This window comes from Phyllostomus hastatus, unplaced genomic scaffold (genome assembly GCF_019186645.2).
Source record: "Phyllostomus hastatus isolate PE091 unplaced genomic scaffold, TTU_PhHast_1.1 phas_contig_34, whole genome shotgun sequence".
Classification (NCBI taxonomy): Eukaryota; Metazoa; Chordata; class Mammalia; order Chiroptera; family Phyllostomidae; genus Phyllostomus; species Phyllostomus hastatus.
Window position 1 is genome coordinate 15343529 of NW_025333857.1, and position 26874 is coordinate 15370402.

A 26874-nucleotide genomic window follows, 5' to 3' on the forward strand; every position below is an offset into this window, starting at 1 on the left:
ACAGTGGCCTTAAATGACACACTAGATCAGATGGATTTAATGGATATCTTCAGAACATTTAACCTCAAAACAGCAGAATATACATACCTGTATTTTGTAGTGTATAATGTACACTTTTATGACCAAACTTTTTAGGGAAAAATAAGGATGCAGATTATACATGGGCTGTGCTAATTCCATATCTCTACTGGTACATAAAATTTCTTATACCTTGTATCTCTGTTCTTGTGTTTTGTAATTATTGGTTACATAAAATTTCTTGTATCATAATATGTTCAAAAATAAATGCTAAAATTCCATATAATATAAAAAACAAATATCTAAATATAAATAAATACTAATTTAAATTAAAAAATTAAAATGAAAGTTTGGGCCAAAAGCATGGGTACATATTATACATGGTGAAATACAGTATTTTCAAGTACACATGGAACACTTTCTAGGATAGACCACATGTTAGGACACAAAACAAGTCTCAATACATGTAAGAAGACTGAAATCATATCAAGCATCTTCTCTGACCACAATGCTATGAAACTAGAAATCAATCACAAGAGAACACTGAAAAACATACAAAAACAGGGAAGCTAAATATCAAGTTATTAAACAATGAATGGGTCAACGAGAGATCAAAGAAGAAATCAAAGGATACCTAGAAACAAATGAAAATGAGGACACAACATCCCAAAATCTTTGGGACACAAAGAAAGCAACCCTAAGAGGGAAATCCATAGCATTACAGGCCCACCTAAAAAAAAAAAAGAAAAAGTTCAAATAAACAAGGTAACTTAACACTTAAAGGAACTTGAAAAAGAACAACAAACAAAACTCAAAATGAGTAGAAAGAAGAAAATAATAATGATCAGAGCAGAGATAAATGAAATAGAGTCCAAAAAATAGATATAAAAGATCAGTGAATCCAAGAGTTGGTTCTTTGAAAAGATAAACAAGATTAACAAACCTTTAACCAAACTCATCAAGAAAAAAAGAGAAAGGACCCAAATAAATGAAATCAGAAACAACTGACACCCAAGTAATACAAAGGATTATAAGAAAATATTATGAACAATGTGCCAACAAACTGGACAACCTGGATGAAATGGATAAATTCCTAGAAACATATAATCTTCCAAAAATAAATCAGGAAGAATCACAGAATCTGAATAGAAAGATTACACCTAGTGAAATTGAAACAGTAATCAAAAAACTCCCAACAAACAAAAGTCCTGGACCAGCTGGCTTCACAGGTGACTTTTACCAAACAGTCAAGAAGAACTAACACCTCTCTTTCTCAACTATTTCATAACATTCAAGAGGAGGAAAGGCTCCCAAACTCATTTTATAAGGTAAGGAATATCCTAATTTGAAAACCAGATAAAGACACGACAAAGAAAGAAAATTATAAGCCAATGATGATGGCCTAATTATATATCCCTGATGAACATAGATGCTAACATCCTCAATAAAATATTAGCAAACAGAATACAGTAATGCACCAAAAATATCATACACCATGATCAAGTGACACTTATTCTGGGAAGGTAAGGATGGTACAACATTCACAAATCAGTAATTGTGATTCACTATGTAAACAAAATGAAGGATAAAAATCACGATTATATCAATAGATGCAGAAAAAGCTTTTGATAAAATCCAGCACCAAATTATGATCAAAACTCTCAGCAAAGTGGGAATAGAGGGAACATACCTAAACATAAAGTCCATATATGACAAACCCACTGCCAGAATCATATTCAAAAAGCAAAAACTACAAGCGTTCCCATGAAGCTCAGGTAAAGACAGAGATGTCCACTTTCACCTCTCATATTCAACATAGTGCTGGAAGTCCTAGTCACAGTAATCATTCAAGAGGAGGAAATAAAATGCATCTTAATTGGAAAGGAAGAGGTAAAACAGTCACTATTTGCAGATGACGTGACACTGTACATAAAGAACCCCAAAGATTCCACTAAGAAACTACTAAAACCGATACATGAATTCAGCAAAGTAGCAGGATACAAAATTAATATACAGAAATCAGTTGCATTTTATTTGCCAATAACAAACAAACAGAAAGGGAAATTAAGAAAATCCCACTGACAACTGCTACAAAAAAAATAGAACACCTAGGAATAAACCTAACCAAGGATGTAAGAGACTTGTACTTCAGAAAATTATCAGACACTGAAGAAAGAAAGTGAAGATAGAAATAAGTGGAAACACATCTCGTGTTCATGGGTAGGAAGAATTAACATCATTAAAATGTCCATACTACCCAAAGCAATCTATAGATTCAGTGCAATTTCTATCAAGATTACAAAGATGTACCATACTTCACAGAACTAGAACAAATATTTCAAAAATTTATATGAACCTACAAAAGGACCCACATAGCAACAGCAATCTGAGAAAGAAGAGCAAAGTTGGAAGAATCATGCTACCTAATATAAAACTATATTATAAGGCCATAGTAATCAAAACAGCATGGTTCTGGCATAGAAACAGATACATAGATCAATGGAACAGAATTGAGAGCCCAGAAATAAACCCACTCATTTATAGTCAAACAATATTCGACAGAGGAAGCAAGCCCATACAATGGATCAAAGATAGTTTATTCAATAAATGGCATTGGGAAAATTGGGCAGATATGTGCAGAAAAATTAAACTAGACCACCTTTTACTCCACACACAAAAACAAATTCAAAATAGATTAAAAACTTAAATATTGGACCTAAAACCATAAAAGTCCTAGAAAAAAACACAGACAGCAAAATCTTGGACATTGCTCATCATAATATTTTATCAGATATCTCTCCCCAGGCAAGGGGGAAAAATAAAAAATAAATAGAACTACATCAAATTAAAAAGTCTCTGCACAGCAAAGGAAATTGTAAACAAAACAAAAAGACAATCCACAGAATGGGAGAACATATTCACCAATACATCTAATAAAGGGTTAATATTCGAAATTTATAAAGAACTTATAAAACTCAATAATAAAAAAGCAAACAACGCAATTTAAAAAATGGGCAAAGGTCCTGAATAGGTCCCACTTTTCCAAAGAGGACATACAGATGCCAATAGATGTGAAAAGATGCTCAATGTCACTAATCATCAGAGAAATGCAAATTAAAACCACAATCAGATATCATCTCACACCTGTCAGAATGGCTACCATCAATAAATCAACACATAACAAGTGCTGGCGAGGATGTGGAGGAAGGGGAACCCTTCTGCACTGTTGGTGGGAATGCATATTGATGCAGCCACTGAGGAAAGCAGTGTGGAGATACTTCAAAAATTGAAAATGAATCTGCCTTTTGACCCAGTGATCCCACTTCTTAGAATATATCCAAAGGAACCCTAAACACTAATTTGAAAGAACATATGCACCCTTATGTTCATTGCAGCATTATTTACAATTGCCAAGATGTGGAAGCACCCCCAAGTGTCCATCCATAGATGAGCAGACAAAAAGCTATGAGACATTTACACAGTGGAATATTACTCACCATAAAAAGGAAGAACATTTTACCTTTTGCAACAGTATAGATGGACTTGGAGAACATTATGCTAAGTGAAATAAGGCAATCAGAGAAAGACAAGTACCTTATGATTTCACTGACATATGCAGTTCATTAGATTAATGAACAAACTAAACTAACAAGGAAAATGAGGACAGACTCATAGATGGAGAGCAGATGACAGTTAGTGGTGAGAAAGTTAGTGGGTGGAGGGATTGAGCAAAAATAAAAAAGGACGTGTACAGAGACAACAGTGTGGTGCTTGCTAGGGACTGGAGGTTTAAAGGGACTAAATGGTAATGGAAAACATACAAAAACATTAAACTAAAAAAAAAAAAGAATTATGCACTACACTATGACCAAATAGGATTTATCGCAGGAATGCAACATTGGTTTAACATGTGAAAAATCAATGAATGGAACACATCATATTAATAGAATAAAGGACAAAAAACACGTAATCAGCTCAACAGATGTACAAAAACTGTTTGACAAAAAACCTGATCCTAAAATTCCAATGGAAATGCAAGAGATACAGAGTAGCCAAAACAATCTTGAGAAAAAATAAAGCTGGAAGACTCACATTTCTCAATTCACAACTTAACTTCAAAGCTATAGTAATCAAGACAGTGTGGTACTGGCTATATATATATATATATATATATATATGCACTCACACACACACAAAGAGAGAGATTTTTCTATCTAGAATATATAAGGTATACTCACAACTCAAAAAAAAAAAAAACAGAGCAATTAAAAAACAGGCAATTGGGACTTCCCACCAAGATGGAGCCATAGGTAGACACACTGTGCCTCCTCACACAACCAAAATAAGGACAACAACAATTTAAAACAAAAAACAACCAGTACTGACAGAAAATTGAACTGTATGGAAGTCCAACAACCAAGGAGTTAAAGTAGACACATTCATACAGACTGGTAGGAGGGGCGGAGCCGGGTGGCTGAGATAGAGAGGGGTTGCTGCAAAGCAGTGGTTGGCGGACCCCGGGCACGCAGGTGGCAGTGGGTGGACCCAAGGAAGCGGCAGATTGTGGAGGGGCACAGCACGCAAGGCGGCTGATGGACCGGGTGGTTCCACATTCGCGCACAGATAAATGAGGCAAAACTGGGGAGCGAGACAGACCACACAACCCAGGGCCCCAGCGTGGGGAAATAAAGCTTCAAAACACCAATTGAAAATCCCTGTGGGTGTTGAGTTGCTAAGAGAGACTCCCAGCCTCACAAGAGAGTTTGTTGGAGAGACTCACAGGGTCCTAGAACGTACACAAGCCCACCCACACAGGTATCAGCACCAGAAGGGCCCAATTTACTTGTGGGGAGCGGGGGAATTGACTGAAATCCAGCAGAGAGCACAGCAAGCACCATTGTTCCCTCTCAGATCCCTCCCCCACATACAGTGTCACTACCCAGCAACTGAGTTGCCCCACCCCGGTGAACACCTAAGGCTCTGCCCCTCACTACAAAACAGGTGTGATGAGACAAAAAAAAAAAGGCCCAAACAAAAGAACAGATCAATACTCCAGAAAAAAATAAAACTAAGCAACAAAGAGGTAGCCAACCTATCAGATACACAGTTCAAAACACTGGTAATCAGGATGTTTACAAAATTGGTTGAATTTGGTCACAAATTAGATGAAAAAAAAATGAAGGCTACACTAAGTGAAATAAAGGAAAATGTACAGGGAACCAATAGTGATGGGAAGGAAACTGGGACTCAAATCAATGGAGTGGACCAGAAGGAAGAAAGAAACATCCAATCAGAAAAGAATGAAGAAACAAGAATTCAAAAAAATGAGTAGAGGCTTAGGAACCTACAGGACATCTTTAAACATTCCAAAATCTGAATTATAGCGGTATCAGAAGAGGAAGAAGAAGAGGAAGAGCAACAAGTGGAAAAGTTATTTGAACAAATAATAAAGGAGAACTCCCCCATTCTGGCAAAGGAAATAGACTTCCAGGAAGTCCAGGAAGCTCAGAGAGTTCCCAAGAAGTGGACCCAAGGAGGAACACACCAAGGCACATCATCAAGTTACCCAAGATTAAAGATAAGGAGAGAATCTTAAAAGCAGCAAGACAAAAGGAGAGAGTTACCTACAAAGGAGTTCCCATCAGACTGTCAGGCTGATTTCTCAAAAGAGACCTTACAGGCAAGAAGGGGCTGGAAAGAAGTATTCCAAGTCATGAAAGGCAAGGACCTACATCCAAGATTGCTCTATCCAACAAAGCTATCATTTAGAATGGAGGGGCAGATAAAGTGCTTCTCAGATAAGGTAAAGTTAAAGGAGTTCATCATCACCAAGCCCTTATTATATGAAATGTTAAAGGGACTTATCTAAGAAAAAGAAGATAAAAAACATGTATAGTAAAATGACAGCAAACTCACAATTATTAACCACACCTAAACCAAAAATTGTGAGGGGCTCCACCCGCAGGCTCCCCACCCCTGCCCCGGCACCACGGATGAGAATAAATCTACCAAGACATGATCTGCTTGGGGAGGAAAGGTGGCAATCTCTCAAAGGAGAAGGGCCAAGAGCCTTTTCCTCAGTGGGCTTTTATTGGGTTCATTTGCACAAGAATACAGGTAAAGCTCATTAATCATTATTCAGGCAGTAAGGATCAAACAATAGATAACAAAGAACTCTGCGGGACTATTCTGAATCAGGTCTGATAGCTAAAGAGCAATAAAACTTTTGAGGAACAAACTCATTTCTTGCTTGGACCCTTATTTAATTGAGAGCAATTAAACAAAGCAGGTTTCACAGGAGTTTATGTATTCTTTCTTAGGCCTGATTGCCCGGGGAACCCACCCTTTCCAGCACAGGGCTGCACCACCCTCTATCATTGTTTCAGGCTTAAGTCAGGCAGGGGAAGTAAGGCAGCCAAGAGATTAGGAGACTTCTTGCAGACAGAATGAGGACTCAGGCTTTGTCAAAGCCGAGGGACAAGGGTCCATCACCCCCTTTTGCTGTAGCCCCCCAAGTCCTTCCTTGGGGACCTCCCACATGATCGTGCCTATCTTAGGTCATTCCCCCCTTGGGGAATCTTACCCGTCATTTGCTAACTGACCAAGCATTGAGGGCCAGTTATGGATGAAGTAAAAGGAGCAGAAGCAGTGCTCCTGCAAGGGAGATAAGCTTTGTTTCTTTAGTGTCTTATGGTCTGAAGGTCACTACCTCAGCCTTAGCCGTGGGTGGGGGCGGGAGGGGGGTTATAGCTTCCGAAACCAGGAAGGGCAGTTCCCAACAAAAAATAAAAACAAACTAAGAACAGGCAAACAACTAGAACAGGATCAGAACCACAGAAATGGAGATCACATGGAGGGTTATCAACAGGGGAGTGGGAGGGGGAGAGAGGGGGAAAAGGTACAGAGAATAAGTAGCATAGACAGTAGGTAGAAAATAGACAGGGGGAGGGTAAGACTAGTATGGGAAATGTAGCCAAAGAACTTATATGTATGACCCATGGACATGAACTAAAGGGGGGAATGTAGGTGGGAGGGGGTGTGCAGGGTAGAGGGGAGTGAAGGGGGCAAAATGGGACAACTGTAATAGCACAATCAATAAAATATATTTTAAAAACAGGAAATTGAATAGACATTCTTCAAAAAAGATATACAAATTTCCAAAAAGCATATGGAAAGATGCTCAACACCACTACTCATTATTAAAATGCAAATCAGAGCCACAATGAGATACCACTTCACACCCACTAAAAAGGCTATTGTCAAAAAGATGAACAAAACAAAACAAAAACAAATGAATAATAACAAGTGCTGACAAGAAGGTAGAGAAATTAAAAAACTCCTACACTGCTGGTGGGAATGTAAAACAGTACAGTAACTTTGGAAAAGAGTTTAAAAATTTCTCAAAAACTTAAAATTGGAGCTACCATATGACCCAGCAATTGCCCTTCCAGGTACATACATGAAAAATGAAAACATAACATGTCACACAAAAACTTGACAAAGAATGTCCCTAGCAGTATTCTTCATAATGAACCCAAAGTAGAAACAAGCCAAATGTCAGTCAACGTGATGAATGGATGAAGAAAATGTGGCATATTCATACAACAGGATGTTATTCCATGTAAAAAGGAGTGAAGTGATGATATATGCTACAAAAGGAATAAACCTTGAAAATATCATCCTAAATTTAAAAAGTCAGGTAAAAAAAGGAAATACATGTGATCCTATTTGCATGAACTATGCAGAATAGGAAACCCACACAGACAGGAAGTAGATTCTGGTCACCAGGGGCTGTGGGACTGAGGAATGGAGAGTGCCCACCTGTGTGGTGACTGGGTGTGGAGTGTTCTTTGGGGTAATGAAAATGTTCGGAATTAGAAAGTGGTGATGGTTGCACATCCTTGGCCCACACTAAACTCTATGTATGAATTGTATGATAGGTGAAGTCTATCTCAATAAAGTTGTACTTTTTTAAAAAGATAGGCATGTGCTCCTATCTGAACACAAACTGTTACAACGTAGATGAACCTAGCCAATGAGTAATTGTCAATTGTGAAAGTGTTTTGTTATAAAGTGACACAGCGTTTGCACCTGATTAACTTGATATGCTGGGAATACTGGGTTGGGCTTGCTCAAGGGCTTCTCTTACTGGGAACAGGGATTCTTCTTCCCTACAGATCAAAGAGAGTAAGAAGCCTCACATATATTAAGTGACCTTGAAGCTGATAATGGCATCCACGTCCAGCTCTACAGGTTGTGCATAGTGACACACTAAGATGTAGGTGGTGCCCTCTGAAACTGTGCTTGCTGGCAGCCCTGCTATGGGATGGAGTCTTGGACACCAGCATACTTCAGTAACAGCATCGCTACTGTCATCTGAAGGCACAGTTTTAATTGTGACTATGCTCTGTGTCACAGTCATCTTTCTATAGTCCTCAGCTCAGAGGAAAACTTGAGTGCATTCACTTAAGGTGGTGCTTTTGTAATTATAAAAGCACTTAAAATGAATTCAATAGTCAGCTGTCCATCAAGGTCACTAAAGTGAGTGGGTAGCCTTTAAGTCTCAGGTCCTAAATGAACTTCAGGGAGTATCCAAGTTCCAGAGCTTTCCATGCAGTTTTACTGCAGAAGCCTCTTACTTTAAGACCAGGAGTAAGTTTAGAAAACTATAGAAAATATATTTTACTATTGTTGGAAGAAAAGGGGCAAAAATTACATGTCCTATTATATATCCTATGTTTATTTCATGCAAGGTGCTTTTCACGAGGCATCCAATACAATTCCATGCATTCTAGATTGCATTTATGATGTCCCCTTATGCAGATACTGCCAAACCTTGGCGGGATCTATTGAGGACAGGAAGCTCCTCTTTTCTTCTCGTCATCAGTGAATATTTATGAGTATCTGATGGCTCTTCCACTGTCAGCTGTGTCTCCTTCAGATCTAAGACTCTGTGTTTTATGTAGTTTCCACAGCAGCACAACATTTCTGGAGCTGCTTCCCTGGGAGGAGTCTGTCAACAATCAGCCTCTCACTGGCATTAACACACAATAACAGACAATGAAGCATGACTCAATTAAACCGCAAAAACTGTCTTCAGACAACAGGAACCAAGTAGCTTTCCAAACCTATGAGGGGCTTCTCTTGCATGATTAGCATTAAGGTCAGTGCTTTGAAAACATCTGTCTAAGCACCTAACAAACCCACCACAAAATTTAGAGAAAAAAGCAAAACTCTGTTTTGGTTTATCTCCTTCCCATACTGTATCCAGATATTTTACAACTTCTAGTACACAATGTCAACTAGGTCTCACCACTGCAAAGATTAAAACCAAGTTTTCCCTCTGAAATGCCCATGGAACTTTAATTTGCTAAGAAGGTACAGTTTGGGGACTTCAGCGTCAAACCTGCTTAAAGTTGACAGACACAAACGTCTGCGGAGGGAGTGGCTGGGGAGAACACGCAGGCATCTGTGTCATGAGCTCCCAGGACAGCTGGCTGTCTGTGTATGCCTGTGGACCCATTCCACAGCCAGGAAAGAGTCTTATACTAAAGTTGCTCCAAACTTTTTTTACAATATAATAAAATTGCCGAGGGTCAAGAGAAAAGACAGAGCTCTTCTACCAATACATAAATGTACACATTTACGCCTCACTTAGCCACGAGGACTGAATATTTTCCTTAGAGAACCGAGGCTTTTGTTTGTTTTGTGTTGTTTTGTTTTTGTTGTACTTGAAATATTTAACCCTATAGGTTTAAATCTTCAGTACTTCAGGTCTCATTATATTGAACACGATCATTTCAGCTAAAATTGCTCTCACTGAACTAAGCCATTAGGGAGAAAAACTATATGTCTTTACTGAAGGAAAGATAAAATAGATTCAGATATTATATAAAAACAATTTTCAAAGATTCTTCTGTTTGGGAAATTATTAAAATTCTTTTACTTCAACTGTTATAAAAGGCATGGATAAATGACCAGGGATGGATGTTGAACCCACAGGGTAAACAGTAAAGGAAAGTGCTCTGGAACATTTAAGATAAGGTTTATAAACCCCAAATCACTATTCTAAGCTATGATTAATATACATTCTTTCAAGACTGAATTTCTTTTATAAGAAAGCTATAAAACTGCCAACAAAAGTGGAACCAAATAAAGGCAATTATGTAAAGTTGACCTTAAAGATAAATTTAATACATTTAAACTATAGAAATTAAAATAATATTGAGATAACAAGTTAATTAAAAATTATAAATAATGATGGCAATAGGGAGAGACTAAATGTCCCAATGTAGGCAATCACTCTTTGCTACATTAAGAAGCCAGGAATATAAAATGGAAACCTAAAAAAGATTTAGAAATTCAAGTGATGAAGGTAACTAATGAGAATACTTTAAAAGAAGGAATGATTTATCTAATTGAAAATATTGAAAGAAAAGTATTGATCTTTAAAAAAAAACACTAAAAGTTTACTAGTTGTATTAGTTTCCTGTGGCTGCTGTAACAAACTACCACAATCTTGTGGCTTAATACAAATTCATTCTCTCTTCATTCTGGAGCCTCCCAGGGGAGACTGTTCCCTGGCCTGTGTTAGCCTCCAGCAGCGCCTGCACCCCTCAGCCGAGGGTGGGGCGGGGGGGCAGCCTCCATCCTCAAGGCACAGGGCGCCAACCTCTGCCGCCACCGCCACCGTCACATCGCCTTCTCCTATGTAGTCGAGTCACCCTCTGCCTCCCTTCTTACAAGGACACTTGCAGTTTCGTTTAGGGCCCACCCAGATTATTAAATTCCGAATCTCAAGATCTTTAATTTAATCACACTTGTAAAGTCCTTTTTGCCATGTAAGGTAACATTCACAGGTTCTCGGGATTAGGGCATGAAAATCTTTGGGGTCATCACTCAGTCTACCACACTAGCCCAAAAAAGATATTTTATTTTATCCCCATCTCCATCCCAGGAGTTATACAAACTAACGCTTTCTTGGTCAGCTTACTGAGTACACGTCATTACTTCCCATTGGGAAGGCACAGCTTGTTCAGGCTGGGTCACCATCGATGTCTTCAGTGGAGGGTGTGTCTCCGAGAGTTTACATACAGTCTCTCAGCCCACGCTGGAGACGCTGGGCAACATGATGGAGAGTGTTAGATCCTTTGAAAGATAGGTACAAACTCCACTATTCCCCTCATTACTACTCATATGGATGAATGGATGTGTTTTATTTTGTCTAATTAATGGATAAGGGATCTAAATTTCAAACCAAAACATACTTCTCAAAACAATTCCTAACTGGTCAGAACAATTTAAAAAGTTTTTCTCCTCTTAAAATATGCTAATTATTACTGGAAAACAGGCCTGGCAAAGTGGAAATTGGTGGGCTTTGGAGTTACAGCTCTGGGCTTGCTAATTACAGCTCTGGGCTTGTGTGGTGTCAGGTAGTCAAATGTTTAACATTTTAGATGCTCAGTTATTTACCAACAAAATGGTGATACAAATACTTACTCCAGAGGTTTATTGTGAGAACATCAGAATTTTGTTATAATGACAGGCACTGAATAGTTGCTCAGTAAATATTACTTACTTTCCACCTTTTATTTTAGAAAATGTGTGTACAAAAAGTACAAAGTAAAATAGGATCAATTTACCATTGTTTAGTAGAGTCTATAGAATGAATTCAGATCTAACTGGTAAACATAGTAATGTGAAAATAGTAATGATCTCATTAAGCACTCGATGACAGCACATACTATAAATGTTTCACTAAGTTTAATAGGAGTCAGACAGTTGGTAAAGTTACCAATCTTCTATTATTTAAAAGGTTATCTATGTTATTGTTGAACTGGCAATTCTTGCATTTCCTGTACCTCTTTTTATTTATTATTTCATTGCAAAATATTTATATTAAAAATACTGGCAAAGCCTCAATAAATAAGTGTCACTTAGGTGTCAAAATAGTAACTTCAAGAATCTTTTTAATGGTGATTAATGATACAGGTATTTTTCTAGATCACAGAAGGTTAGTAAGAAAATCCACATACTAAGGTGTAAAGTATAACTTCCCTACAAAAGTATTTGAAGTCATTCTCCTGAGAAATGCCTACTTTTATATCCTTCTTAAGGAGGCAAAGAGGCTGACAGAGCAACTGTCCTTGCCAGCCCAACGCAGGTCTCCCACATGCAGCAACTGGTCGCTAAGGCACTCAGAAGCAGTCTAGAGTTCTTCAGATCTCCGTAGGATATGTTATTAAATCTTCCCCTCCTGCTGGGTCTGACTTCTGGGCGGGGGGGGGGGGCAAACATATGGTGTAAAAATTACTATATTTGAAGATGAATACTTATGATCACTCGGAAGGCTCATTCTGTATCTCTATGGCCTCCCCTGTCTAGTTGGTTATAAATGTGACGTGCTTTGATTTGATTTAATAAGCTTTTTGAATTTATAGTTCAGAATTTACTGTGTAAAATGTATCTGGAAAATTGGATATCCACACATATGAAGAGACAAATACATTTATTTTTGGTGTTAGCCCATTAACAGATTGTAAAATTAAGGCAAGAAGACTAAAAAGTCTGTCCAAGGAAAAGTTTATAAAAGTTCTCATTCCTCTTAAATTAGTAGGATCTAAAAATAGATACAACACAAACATACACAGAGAGAGAAAGTGATACAGGGTAATACTTTATAGTGTGAGATTTGAAAGCTAAATGCTGTTACATGAACTAAAATGCTGCATATCAGTTTCTATATAGACAATATTTTAATCATTGTATGAACTAGCAGAAAAGAGTTTTGAATGTGCAGAAGTTATTCTATGATCTACACAAAAACAATCAATAGTGTTTTCTGTGTTACAATAAATTTGCAAGTTGAATTTCACACATTATATTACATAGGGCATAGTTTGGAAAACTCAAAATACAGAATGGTTAAAAAGAATTCCAAAGAAAGAATTAAGAGAAATTTGGTTAAGGATGTAATTTTACTCCACATAAACAGTTTTCTAAGAATTTATACAATGCTAATTACACTGGCTCAGCATGACAAGGAATAGTACTGTGCTGTGCAGTGAGATAGTAACAGTGCTGTGTTATTTCAGAGGGCATAAATCATTTGGCTAATTTGGCTTAGAACACAAGCAGTACGTACACAAATTTTATTTACCAAAACCAATTAAAAAATTATCAGAAGTTGGGTATATTTTAATCAAATGCCCCTGTAAAGTTAAGACAATACAGATTTCATAATACATACTATTATTTTCTAATGTATCCATAACAAACTCCACAATGAAAATAATATAAAAGATGGATTTTGTACCAAAACCCTGTCAAAAACTACAGTTCACAGCAGAAGTTAATATCACTGGGAGTTAAATGATTAATACAAAAACAAATACATACTACAAATATTCTTTTGTTCTTCACTTACCATGATGCGAACTGCTAGTATTTAACCTTTAAGGGTTAAAGAGTTTAATCAGTGTCAATGTCTGATCTTCTGAAGGCGATAAAGAACAGTCTGTCTAGCGATACTCAACAGAACATCACTTTGTCAAGCCACAAAGCGCCCAAAAGCTTGTCAAGTAAGTTCCGAGAAACCTCTTTGTGGTTAGAACTCAGCTCCTTCCTGCCTGACCTATTATTTGATATTTGACCACTTGGTTGCAAGACACTTGCTCTTTCTAGCTGAAATGTCACTGGGGCATCTTGTCAGCTCCCCGACATCTCGGCCTGACATACAATTTTACTTTTGTGTGCTACAAGGCAGAAAACGCAGGGCAATGGCCTTGTTTTAAATTCTGTCAGCATCAAAGATGGGCGTCACTCTTGGGTCCTACCAACAACAAAAACAAAAAAGGAGTCTATTTTGAAGGTCAAAACAGCCATTACCTTGAAGTTTTTCAGCTTATACTAAACATATTACCTGCTATACGGGTGTGGGAGCTGTCCTTAAAAAGTGCCTAAGCCTACCACAGAAATCTTCCCAGAGCAATTGCTCTACTTTCTTATCAAATGCAGCCATGATAAAAGGATGAGTTTTCATGCCTGCAGGGACCCGATTCAGCAGTTAACTTAACTTGTTCAAATGGGCAAGTGGTATCATGTAGCTTTACAGGGAGCAACCTGACCTTCTCACATTGACCAGGAGTGACATTATTGTGGGGGAGGAAAAGCAGTCACATCATTTCTGTTTTGCACAACCTGCTTAAAGTTTGCAACTAAATGCTTGTCTTCAGTTGAGCTGACAAGAGAGAAGAGGGGGTTCAGTGAACCATGGCAGGGCTGCCATGGAATGACAGGAATCATCGGCATACATTTCAAATAGCTCTCTCAATCCTATTAAAGCATTGCCGTCCTGCTTTAAAATAGACAAGTATGAAACAACTTTGATAGATAGAGACTAAAATGGCTTATTGATTTTTTTTTAAGTCTGAAGGAAATTACCCAAAATGTGTCATTCCTTAACATTTAAAATTATGTTACATAAAAATGAGCAACTGTGATAATAAATAAAACTTAGAGGGGAAGAAAGTTGGTTATTTCATTATTTAAGGAGGTGCAGATACCTGCGCATGTCCAGATGGCACGGGATTTTTAAAAACCCATGGCCACTTGAGTTGGAACAAAATTTAACTGATAAGAAAATCCCCCTTCAAAACAATTTTAATTGTACTGCTAACTCTTCCTGCATTTTTTAAATTTCATAAAGTCATAATCCAATCTGAGGTGGCCTTTTGGCATTGGCAGACATAGTTACTGGAGAGGATAGTGATGACGTCAGGGGTGCAGAATTCACAAATGTCTCCTTTAAGAAAGTATACGTTGTATCAAGTTCAGCTTTCAATGGCAAAAAATCCCCAACACCAATTGTCTCAGCCTGAAGAGCAGCTCTTGAAGGAACTGAAAGATTTGAATGGTCTCGTGATCCTGCCTGTGAAATGGGGGGGGGTGAAAAGTATAAACATAAAACTCTTAAAATCTAAAATTATAAACAAAGAAGTAGACTAATAATTACTGCAATATGAAATGCCATTTGTATAATCCAGCAATTTTCAACCTTTTTCATCTCATGGCACACATAAACTAATTAGTAAAATTCTGTAACATACCAAAATATATATTTTTCTCCTGATCTGACAAAGAAATAAAAACACTGCTGTTGTTGTGTTGGCTGTTGTCATTTTTATTTGACAATCTAAGGGTAAAGAGGTCATTGCCCCTGACTAAATATTCAGGTAATACATATTTTAAAAATTCTTGCCACACACCAGTTGAAAATTGCTGACACAATCCATATGATAATACACAAGTATTAGATTATTTTCCAACTGTGATTGCATCTCTCATTTGTTCTATGTCATAAACATGAAAACTCTGTATAAAACTTTTTAAAGTTATTGAATCAGTGAATACAATCAGACACTTTTACCTCTGCTTCCATCCACTGGCAGTTTACAGAAACCAATATTAATAGTGTTTATCTCCTTATGCTGTATAATGTATATGCTATATAATATGGCAAATTACAATGCTTAGAAAATGAACTATGGATATTTACATTTTTCAAATCCATCAACCTGACTTACTTAATTGAAAAACATAGAATGACAGAAAAAAGTCAATCCCAGTGACTTCTAAAAAATAGCATGAGACATAAAATGCAGGTGAGATAAACTTTTTGCCTTCACTTTTAATAATTACGCCACCATCTGTTTTAATAAATACTGTTCTGTTATAAGCATTTGGAAATCATATATCAAAATATGGGATTGCAATATGAAAGAAGTTTGTCTCAGATTTTAAAACATTACTGGTATACAGAAACTATTGGAAATCAAACTTAAGATATCCACACACTCAAGAAGTACTTAAAAACAGAATATTTCAATGAAGCTACATATTTAAGCCTTAACTAACATCAGCACTCAGTAGTTAATATTTAACATGAACAAAGTCTTACTTGTAAAGCAGAAAGGTGTTGTTTTACAGCACTTACAGATAGTGGGAAAATAGTGATCAATTGCATGTCAGAATTTTCCAGATTCCCAGCAAATAAATGTTGTCTATAAGTCTAGTCTAAAAACCCATTTTGTATTGCAGAATTTTTCAAATAAACATCTTTTTTAGTAGATCCTCTTACAGTTTTGACAACAAATAGTGTGAACTCTATGTATCTGCTTTATTATGTCATGTTGTACAAAATCATTTCTACATGTGAAAACAAGAAGGAAGCTATCACTAGCCTTACAAAAGTATTAGAAATTCAACCATTTTTTGTGGATTTTTTTAAAACTACAACTGGAGAAAAATCAATGGTTGCATCTAACACCTAGTTCAGCAATTTTCTTTGATCTCTGTTCTTTTGATTTCTTGATACTCCACCGCAAGCCTACAGCTGACAGAAATCATCTCTCTTTATGCTGGAAGTTAAAAAACACCTGAAATGGCCACTTGGATAGCTTCATGAAGGAGAAGGTTTAGCTTATCCCCGTGAAAGGATGGAACTCTAAAGATCCCGTGTTAAACCTGATTAGCAGCACTGATGAGTTTTCACTTGCACAACCGTAATATAGCACTGAGCATATCAGTTCAGAACCAGAACAGCACAAAATAAATCGGAAAGTTAAGAATAGTATAGGAAACAGAGAAGCCAAAAAACTTATGTGTATGACTCATGGACATGAACTAAGGTGGGAACAGGGAATACTGGAGGGAAAGGGGTGCAGGGCAGAGGGGATTGAAGGGGGGAAAAATAATGGGACAACTGTAATAGCATAACTGATAAAATATACAAGAAAAAGAACTGGAACAGAGACATCTCATCAGATGCCAAAGGGGCACTTGTTTTGTTTTGTTTTGTTTTTTGTGCCTTCACTGCTGTACTGCTGTACTGCCACAAGAACCACCTTTTCTGATTTTCTTTCCTCAACTGTGTGTCCGAACAGGCAGCATCACTACCTGACAGAGCCGTGGTAAAGGCAGCAACGCCATCTACTAACTTAACACTGCCAAACCTGGGGGCGAGGGAAATGCTGGCAGAGCAGGAGATGGCGGGGCCTGATTTTCTGCTTAATAAAACTTAGCTATAGCAATAGTATTCTTTATTATGATAAAGGAATACTGTTAGGCAAGGCTTCAAAAGTTTGTTGTTACATCTTTATACTTTAAGTACGGGTCTAAGAAAACGATACAAGAAAAGTGAAGAGCATGCAGAATCAGGCGAAGGAAGGTCAGGTATTCTCCGAGGGTTTTCTTCTTCTTGATGCCTCCGACTGGAGAAAGATAATTGTGCCAAACTGACCAATCCCTCCTGTTTTGCAATGTTAAAGATATAATTTACTCAAATCTATATTCTGTTCTTGAAGTTTCCCTTTTTGTTCTCGTGACTCCATCAACCTAGCACATCACACATTAGGAAGGCGGTCCTTCGGGAAGGTCTCTCTCTCTGCTCCTTCTCCTTAATATTCTGTGGGTCTAGGCTCTCTGTCTGCACAGGGCCCCTCTTTTGTCTTTTCTCATCTTACTTTTTAACATGTCTAGTTTCCACCATGTTGTATGAAACCTTTTCATCTAACTTAACACTTTTTTACTAAATAAACTTGAAATGGAGTGTTGAGTATTTCGCTAGTATTTCAAATCAGAGACTCGCTTTGTGCACGCTATTTTCTGATCTTATGTCCTAAACATAAAAAATAACCTAAAAAAGATATTTCCTTAAAGATCTGCAATCCCAAAACCAAAAGGTGTGCCCTCCACCAAGTAAACACATTTACTTTTGTGTAAGTGAAAATAAACTTTCTTTTGTTACTAGGGTCATTTGTTATACTCCAATCTGATTTTAAGTCACTTAATAGTTTAAAAACAAGCCAGCAAAAATTCTAGTGAAATTTTTATTTCAGAATGTGATATTAAAAAAACAAATAAACATGAACTATTTGTCTTCTTATGAGTAATATCCAGAAATATATCATAACATTTTTAATATAACACAGAATGTAAAAGACAGTTAAATAACTTTTTATCAGAGACCATTAAAAGTTAATATTCACCACCTGATTTTATATTTTAAATCTATAAAGTCTATGTTCATTTAAACTACTTTTTAAACTGCTGAGGTATTCTAATAGTCTCTCCTATAAATCTACATTTAAGCAATCTTTCAAAAAGAAATTGGTTACCTGAAATAAAAGCTAGGTGTCATGTGAATCTTTATGGAACCACTTTTATTTACTCAATAAGCTGTAAATGATTCTATTTGAACTGTTATATTCCATCAGCTAAATATATATTCACAACACAAAATGTGTCCACTAAATTTCTGCATTTTAAGAATTTTATGAAATACAGTAATTGGACATGTCCAATAGCCATTTTTCAAGTCTTTAATATCTTAGTTTTCTAAGACTGTTTTCCCAATAAAAAAGTAAATAAAACATTAGTCTAACAATAAGATAATCACTCAATAAATTATCTATAAATCAAAGCAATTTGCAGACCAAGGCTTCTGAAACAATGACACTAACCTATTTTTCTCCTGTGTAGCATTTATGATCAAGTTTAGTGTTCTAGAGCCTAATATAAAAAGTGAGGAGTGATATGATTTAGTAAGCTGGAACAGCACTGCACGGAGATTACGGTAGGCACATAGTATGGGGAAAAGAGTATTAGACTGGAGATGAGAAGACTGTAGTTTTGCCTCCCAGTTTTGTTACGCTCCAACTTGGTCATTTTGCAGCAGGTCAATCAGTCTTCTAGGTCTCACTTCTCTTACAAAATGAGGAGCCAGACTATTTCCAGCTCTGAAGTTCTGCAAGTGTATCATAATTCCACATGTGATGGCATATAATACAAGGTTAACAACCAAGTTTTGAGGATGACATTAACTCAGAAACCAGAACTTCCCAAATACAATATTTAAGATTTTGAAGGGATATAGATAGGCCATTCTCAAGGGGAAGGAATACATACTGCACATGGTTCTAAAACACAGCCAAATAGGTAACAAGATAAGCCACAGTTTAGCCGATACGGCTTCCTTCAATTAAATTCTGTAGTATATTTTCTTATTACTTTGGCCTCCACAATGACATTTTCAAATCTGTAAGTTACTGACTGCTTTTAGGTAGACTGCGCAGCTCAATACATACTGAAGAGGGGGTCCAAGTCCCCACGAGAGGGCCTTACAGTGAGGCTCCCTCACCATTTCTGCCTTCGCTCCTAATGCATTCTTACCACTAGTCTCAGTACTCGGTGTCACAGTTTTCTTCTTTCCATATACGTCAAATTAGTTAACCAAATCCTCCCTGTTTCCCAGTTCTGCCCTGCTGGCATCATAGGACACTGGGGTTCGCACAAATAATCAAAGTTGGCAATATTCACATACATAGTTTTCCCTTGTGCAATGCTTAGTTATATATCTAATATATATATGCACACATACATAATTTATATATGTAATTTATATACCTAATATATGAGTATATATACACACATGTGTGTATACACACACACATGCACTGATATATATACACACATGAGTATAGACATTTGCTATAAGGCATTAACATATATCCATTATGTGCAGATAAATATACACATTCATATATATACATTTACTATCACATCATGGAATATTTATTGTTTGTAGTTATCAAGTCTAACTTTTGATTACCAATACCAAACCTATAGTAATATTTTATGCATTCTTCTGCCCTTGAGTCATTACAGCCAGTTTGGCTCTTTAGCTCAGTGACATCAAGGCATGCGGGGATATGTGAGTCAGCGGAGCATTGTAAAGGAGTTTCTAGATAAATAGAAAACCTAAGAGGACTGGTCACCTACAGATTAAGAAGGAAGGGTAATCACAGAGGTAGAAATGAATTAGAAAAGAGAGGTGATGATAACAAACTTGATTTACATCACAACAATTTGTCCTCAAGAAGACATTCAGAATGGGTTCAAAAGCCAGAGCTCTAAAATGCACCCATCTGGTTCAACTTTCAGCCTCAGCTCCTTGGTTATGATAGATGAACTGAATTAACAGTCTCGATTCTTCATGCTTCCTGATAGGCATGCCCTTTGAATGTGACAGCCCAGCCTTCTGCAGCACAGTTCACAAGCTCTTTGCTTCCCCATCTCGCCCCATCCACCATTTCCTCACCTGTACTCTGCAGCCCAGTTATGTGGAACTTGGGAGTCTGTAAATATGATGTTCCATAGTTTGCACCCGCCTCCTCTCTGTCCACCGTGCAAGATACCCTTTGGTCCTTAGACTCTGCTCAAGGTATCCCTCTTTGTAAGGCCTTTCCAGATCTTTGCCCCACCCTTCCCCAACTACAATTAGTTGCAATATCCAATCATACTTTTATATTTCTTCATGAGCATTTACTTTTTTATTTTTACTTATTTATATGCACTTACAACTCACATATTCAAACTATGAGTACCTAGTTTTTGAGTACCTGTGATCGATTCTTGACTGTATTCCTAGCACTTAGCAGAGTATCTGGGACTAAATAAGATTTCTAACTGATGAATGACTGAATGAACAAATCACTCATATTATTACTTCAGGGTTGTGGTTTTATATTATTTGGTCTATTTGATTACTTCATGTATATACAGTTTTGTCCCAATTAAAAGTAGCACAGTAAAGTGGAAAAAATACAGGCTTTGAAGTTGAAGAGACCTTGGGTTCCCACATTTGATCCTGTCCTTCATTAAGGACATGATCTTCGACAAGCTACTTCTGCAAGAGCCTGCATCCTTATCTGTGAAGTAGGAAGACTAACCCCTCATAGGGCTGTTGTAAGGATTAAATGGAATAATATACATAAAAATGCATAACACACGGTAGCTCCCCTTCTCCACCTCTCCTTATACTCTTCTCACGTGATAATAAACTCCAAATTCATAATTATAGTGAACACGTGTTGAGCACATGTCAGGCCCTGTGGCAGGTTTAAGGCATTATCACAGTTCAGACAACCAGTGAGAACGTGCCCTCATTGCCCTCATTTTACAGTTGGAGAAACTGGGGCTCAGAAGAGCAGAACACATTGCTCCATTCTGCACAGCTTGGGCAGTGGAAGAAACGAATGTGGGTCTCACTCCCTCTAATCCCACCCCCCCAGATCCATGACTACTACTTTCCCACACCACCCACAGAGGGCACAGCCCCGCTGACTTCCCACCCAGAGCTCGTTCTCAAACAGCAGGCACTCAACAAATCTCTGAAAAGCTAAAAAAATAAAAGTGTAATTACATTGTACTAGAAGCTAAAAAATCAGTGTTTATACTTTAGATATTTTACTATAGTCCAAAATTTGAATATCCATGGCACTGAAATAAATACTTCTATGGCACTGATATAAAACACCAGTTCTAGCCCTTCCAGCGCAGGGGCCTCTATGTTGGAATATTCAGAGGTGAAACTCAGCACTGAAGTTTTAAATTGCAATCGAGCATTTAAACTTTAATTTTAAATTACTTTAAAGATGTCTTGTGCCTGACAAGATAACAATTCCCATTTTCTGCTCTTGGATGTTTCGATTTCCTGACATGACTGAGGTTGGAAAAAGAGTCAAAGAATTTCCCCAGATGGTTTTTGTTCTTTCTTTTCCTACTTTCCTTTACAGCCCTGTACTCCCAGCTGTTCCTGCCTTGGCAGTTTTGATACATTCAATGGTACAGAGTGCCAAAAACACCAGAAAATGCATGGGAGCTAACTTCTCACCTGTGTCTCAAAAATATGTATTCCCAAACAACTCAGGATTTGAAATGTAAATATATCCATACACTCAACTATGTAAAAAGGTACAGAAACTGCATTAATAAAACTATATTTTTAATATATGCATCTTTATATACGGGATGTGACAAAAGTGGCTTTATAGTTGTTCATATGGAAAATAATAATACAATAATTAGTGAACAACACAAGAGTAAACTGTGTTTCACATGCTCACAACTATAAGCCCACTTTTGCCTCCCCCTGTAAAAATGCCATTGCAAAACTGAAGAGACAGCTGATAAAAATAAGTGCAACACAGAATAGCCACAGGGTGACTTTCTTAGCTTCAAAAGGCCCATGCTAATCAAGAAAAGAAGAACCTACTTAAAAAACAAATTGAGGATAGTGTGTTTACTTAGATTGGGCTCACCTATAACAGAACACTCAAAACATCAGTGGCTTAAATGTGATAAAAATGTGTATCTCTCTGCCATGGCTATTTGAACATATTGGGGATTCAGGCTGCTTTGACCTTGGGCTTCACAGCCTAAGTATGTGCCTTCCATCTCAGGGTCCAAAATGGTTTCTCATGTTCCAGCCATTACGTCTGCATACTGACCAGAGGAATACAATAAGCAATAAACACACGAAAAAATGCTAAACCTCATTCATGGAGCAAAGGAGGAGGCACCCTTACATTTAAAGACACATCCTAAAATCACCATACTTGTGATTTTAGGATTTTAGCCAGTTTCTATTACTAAGAGAGAGAAAACAGATCAGGACACCACTGGTAGCCTCCGCCTCAGATACAAACTGGCTACTGGGTGGGGAGGGAAGAATATAATAACCAATAACCATACCTAAAGAAGTGCAACACAAAACATGAGAATGAAAGATTACTGTTCACCTAAAAGACAGGCAACACTGTAGGTGTCTGACGAGACCCCCTGCTGAGAAAAGATAAGGAAGCAGACTGGCTCAGGCCACGTTGGCAGGGCGCAAGCGGGCATGACCCTTCAGGAAGGCACTGTTTAAACTGTGCCTGCCCTTGGACCAGCAATTACACTGCTAGACAGTTCTTCACTGGCTAAATTCACAACGGTTAACCCAGTGAGTATATAGATGTGTTTACTGAAGCATTTTTTTAAATAGAAAAGTATTATTTTAATGAAATGAAAGGGTTCATCAACAAAGTACTATTTAAGTGAAGTATTACAGGACCACAGAATACAACAATTCTTTACAATTGAGGTAAATATGTTAGTGCTGATATACAAATATGTCTAAGTGAAAAAGCAGTGTGTGTGTATAAAGACAGAAAACTCATTTATATTGAAAAATAAGCACAAACACACATATATGCATACATATGCCCTTTTTTCTTAATGCAAAAGAAATCACAAGAAACTGAATTCTCTTTAGGCGAAGGGAATAAACTGGAGTGTGACTTAAGAGGAAAAAGGTTTGAAAGGTCAAATTTTTCTTCCCATGGTTTTGTATCTTTAAAACTATTTGAATATAACAAAGGCTATGAACTGGCAGTTCACAAAACTAAAATTACAGCTGACTAAAAATAAATGGGAAAAATGACACCCCCCATAATAATAATCAAAAATAAAAAGTAAAATGAGATGTTTATTGCCAATCAAAATTGAATTTAAAAATTATATGTTAGTGAAGTATTATGAAATGGACATTCATAAATTGCTAGTGACTGTATAAACTGATAGAACCATTCAGTTTATAATTTGGCAACTGTCTTAGGTGGTTAATAGGATTGATCAAACAATTCCATATATGATCAGGTTCTTTACATTAATAATAACAGACAAAAATAATGCCATATTCAACAATGGATATATGGTTAAGTAAACTATAGCCACTTGATGGAATATTACGTGGCTGTAAAATTCATGGTTATAAACTTTTGAATAACATGGACAAATGATTAGGTTTGACCAGGGATCAGCAACCTCTTTTTGTAAAGGGTCAGATAATAAAGATTTTATGCTTTGCAGGCCATATGTTCTCTGTTGCAAGTACCAAACTCTGCTGTTGTAGCCACCAAAGCAGTCACAGACACTGTATGTAAGTGAATTAGTACAGCCGTGCTCTGATAAAACTGTATTTATGAGCACTGAAATTTGAATTTCATTTGATTTTCACATCATGAGATATTATTCTTTTTTCAACCATTTAAAAATATAAAACCATGCTGAGCTTGAGGGCTATACAGAAACGGGTGGCAAATAGGTATGACCCACGGGCTGTACCTTGCCTGCCTGTACACCAGACTATGTAAGTGAAAAAGAAATACACAGGATTACAGATGACACTTGTACTGAAATATTGGAATTGTTTAATTTTTTCCCATAAACTTCTGTATTTTCCAATTATCTATAATAATGTGCCTTACTTTTATAACTGAAAACCTTTTATTTAAAAAACACTAATTTTACATATACTAAAACCTATACTTTAGTACAGTTATGACTCTGAACTGCATGGTCAAAATGAAAATGTAATTGGTTTGTTAAAGGTCTCAGAGGGTAGGGCTTTAACCAAGTGTTTGGTAAGTTTTGGAAAAATTTTAATTTAGCTAACACCACATTCTTACTTCAATATTTTCCGTTTATCAGACTCCTCTCTTTAGTCTGACATTAAATAAATGCACACACAAATAACTTTACGGAGTACGTTCACCTCTGCTCTGTATAAACCCCTCATTGCAGAGTGGCTGCTTTCAATCTACACACCCTCATTTTAATCCAAACAGCACTTCCAGCTGCCAAATTACAGCTTTTGTGGTCAAAACGTACACATGTCACACTCTCTCTGGGAACTATTAGGTAAAAGTTTTCTGACCACTTTTTCATTACTGAAGAATTTCTTCTTAACATTATAAACCTTTTTAATTCAATGTCAAAAAGTTAGTAATAATCTGGAAGCTATAAACTTGGACTTTTAAGCCATATGCTTTTCACTGAGTGGAATAACTAACCTACGCTCAGGTAAAGACAGCAGAAGAAGGAAAGAATCTTCTAAAATTTCAAGTTTGAAAGAGATGACCTTCCTAAATCTTACTAATATTGTAAGTACCTATCAGTCACATATTGCAATAAAATGAGCAATAAAATCACATCTTAACACTTAAAACCCTTGTTTCCTATGCCCTTCCTTCCCACTACTGTTCTGAACCATGTTCCCTTGCTATTCCACAATATCACACCTGAAATTCCTAGCGATTCTTTACAAGGTGTTGCCAACAGTCTTTATTTTCCCAGTGACCATCCAGGATGTAAGTCCTATATTCCCCAGGGCTGCTGCCCCTTTGACCTTTGGCACAGCTGGGCCTTTCTGGAGAAACTGGTTATCTTTAGTTAAAAGGATGTGGTCTCTCTGTGTCTCAGTGAGTCGGAGCACTTCAGGTATAAGTCACATCATGTGATCTAAAGTTCACAACAATGGAATGCCTTCAAAACACAAAGAGCACTTGGGAGCATGTTCCAAAATAAATAGTTTAGCAGGCAATGACATTTCCTTCACATGATAGGAATGCTATTTCTGACAGAACTGGACCATTTCCAGAAGTCTCAAACCAAAACCATCTCTAAGGAGAACATCCTTTAGAACTATAAGAATAAGGCAGCAACTCAAAATTCCAAAAATAATATACCTATAAATTACATTTCAGGAATCTATTGCTTACATCAGCAATTTTCAACAGGTATACCACAAGAATTTTTAAAACATGAAATATCTGACTATTTAGTCAAGGGAACTGACCCCTTAACATTTAGAATGTTCAATAAAAAAATGACAACAGCCAACACAACAATAGCTGTTTGATGAGAATGCCCCACATTAAACCATAAACATATAGGTCCTATAATAGAGTTGCATCTTATTGGTTACATTGCATAATAGCATCATGTCTGATTGGTCAATTCTTGATACCAGAAATCCTTATACGCAAGCATAGGCACCTGATTTTCTTTTAAGATTTTACTTATTTATTTTTAGAGAGGGAAGGGAGGGAGAAAGAGAGTGAGAGAAACATCAATGTGCAGTTGCTGGGGGCCATGGCCTGCAACCCAGGTATGTGCCCTGACTGGGAATCGAACCTGCGAGACTTTGGTTTGCAGCCCCTGCTCAATCCACTGACCTACACCAGCCAGGGTGGCACCTGATTTTTTAAACAGTCACTTTAAATCAAAAAGGGTAGGTAATTACTGTTATCATTTTTTCTTTAAACCAATCAAAATTATACCACTTTATGTCAGGTTGGCAAAAAAATATATATTGTTCACTGTGCCATAGAATTTCAGTGTTAGTAATTAGTTTCTGTGTGCCATGTGATGAAAAAGGCTGAAATTGTTGCCCTACATGATCAATTCCATATGACAGATTTTTCCTGTAGTTGCATATGCATAACACGTATGTAAACCCACATCCATCATTAGTATCCTAAGTTAGCCCCATTCATTAATTCTTTTAAGAGCTATCTATCAAGTGCCTACAATGTGCCAGCCACTGTCCCAAGCACTGGGATACAGCAATAAATTACACACACACAAATTCTCCGCCCTCAGGGAGCCCACACTGTCCTTAACTATGGGCATCTGGAGTCAGTTCTCCTTAAATTACAATTTGCTGAAAATTCTGTAACCACAGGAGTGCTGTTTTCCTAGTGTTAAGTTTTTATGTACAATGGCACTGAGTTTGCCAGCTGCATTGTTCTGTGGATACAAACAAGTTCCCGGTAATGAGTCTCATTTCCCTGATTCTTCTCTGACTTGTTCACACAAGACCTCAAATGTCCTTGTTCAGTCCCATTCAAGAGTTGCTGGGTGGCTGCAATCTCTCCACCAGGTCTTGCGCTCAGTGTGTTAGCGGGCTCGCTGTGCCATATGCGTACTGGCTCTCCACAGAGCTGGCCATACTCCTACCCTTTCCTCCCTGTCACCTGAAACTGAGGCAACTCTGACTGGAAACCAGGGTCTCACAATGTCTGTAATACATACTTGTTTCAGCTTACATCCTTTCTAAGAGTCCAGGTGCGGGTCCCTAGGCTGCATGGAGGACAGGCACCAGGCCGTTGTGTTTCATCTCCTCCACTGGGC

At 37.3% G+C, this 26874-nt stretch overlaps 1 protein-coding gene across 5 annotated transcripts in view; it reads right to left on the reverse strand.

Annotated features, from left to right (window-relative positions):
- Positions 1-26874, reverse strand: part of CCDC171 (coiled-coil domain containing 171) — a 372925-nt gene that overhangs the window by 53783 nt on the left and 292268 nt on the right. The window contains exon 26 of one of the 5 annotated variants that reach the window (XM_045840938.1): positions 12531-14947. The exons of the other annotated variants lie outside the window; for them this stretch is intronic. Coding sequence (XP_045696894.1) covers positions 14726-14947 — 222 coding nt within the window. The 3' untranslated portion in view covers positions 12531-14725. Of the gene's footprint in view, positions 1-12530; positions 14948-26874 lie in introns of those variants that run through there. 5 annotated transcript variants of the gene reach the window in all.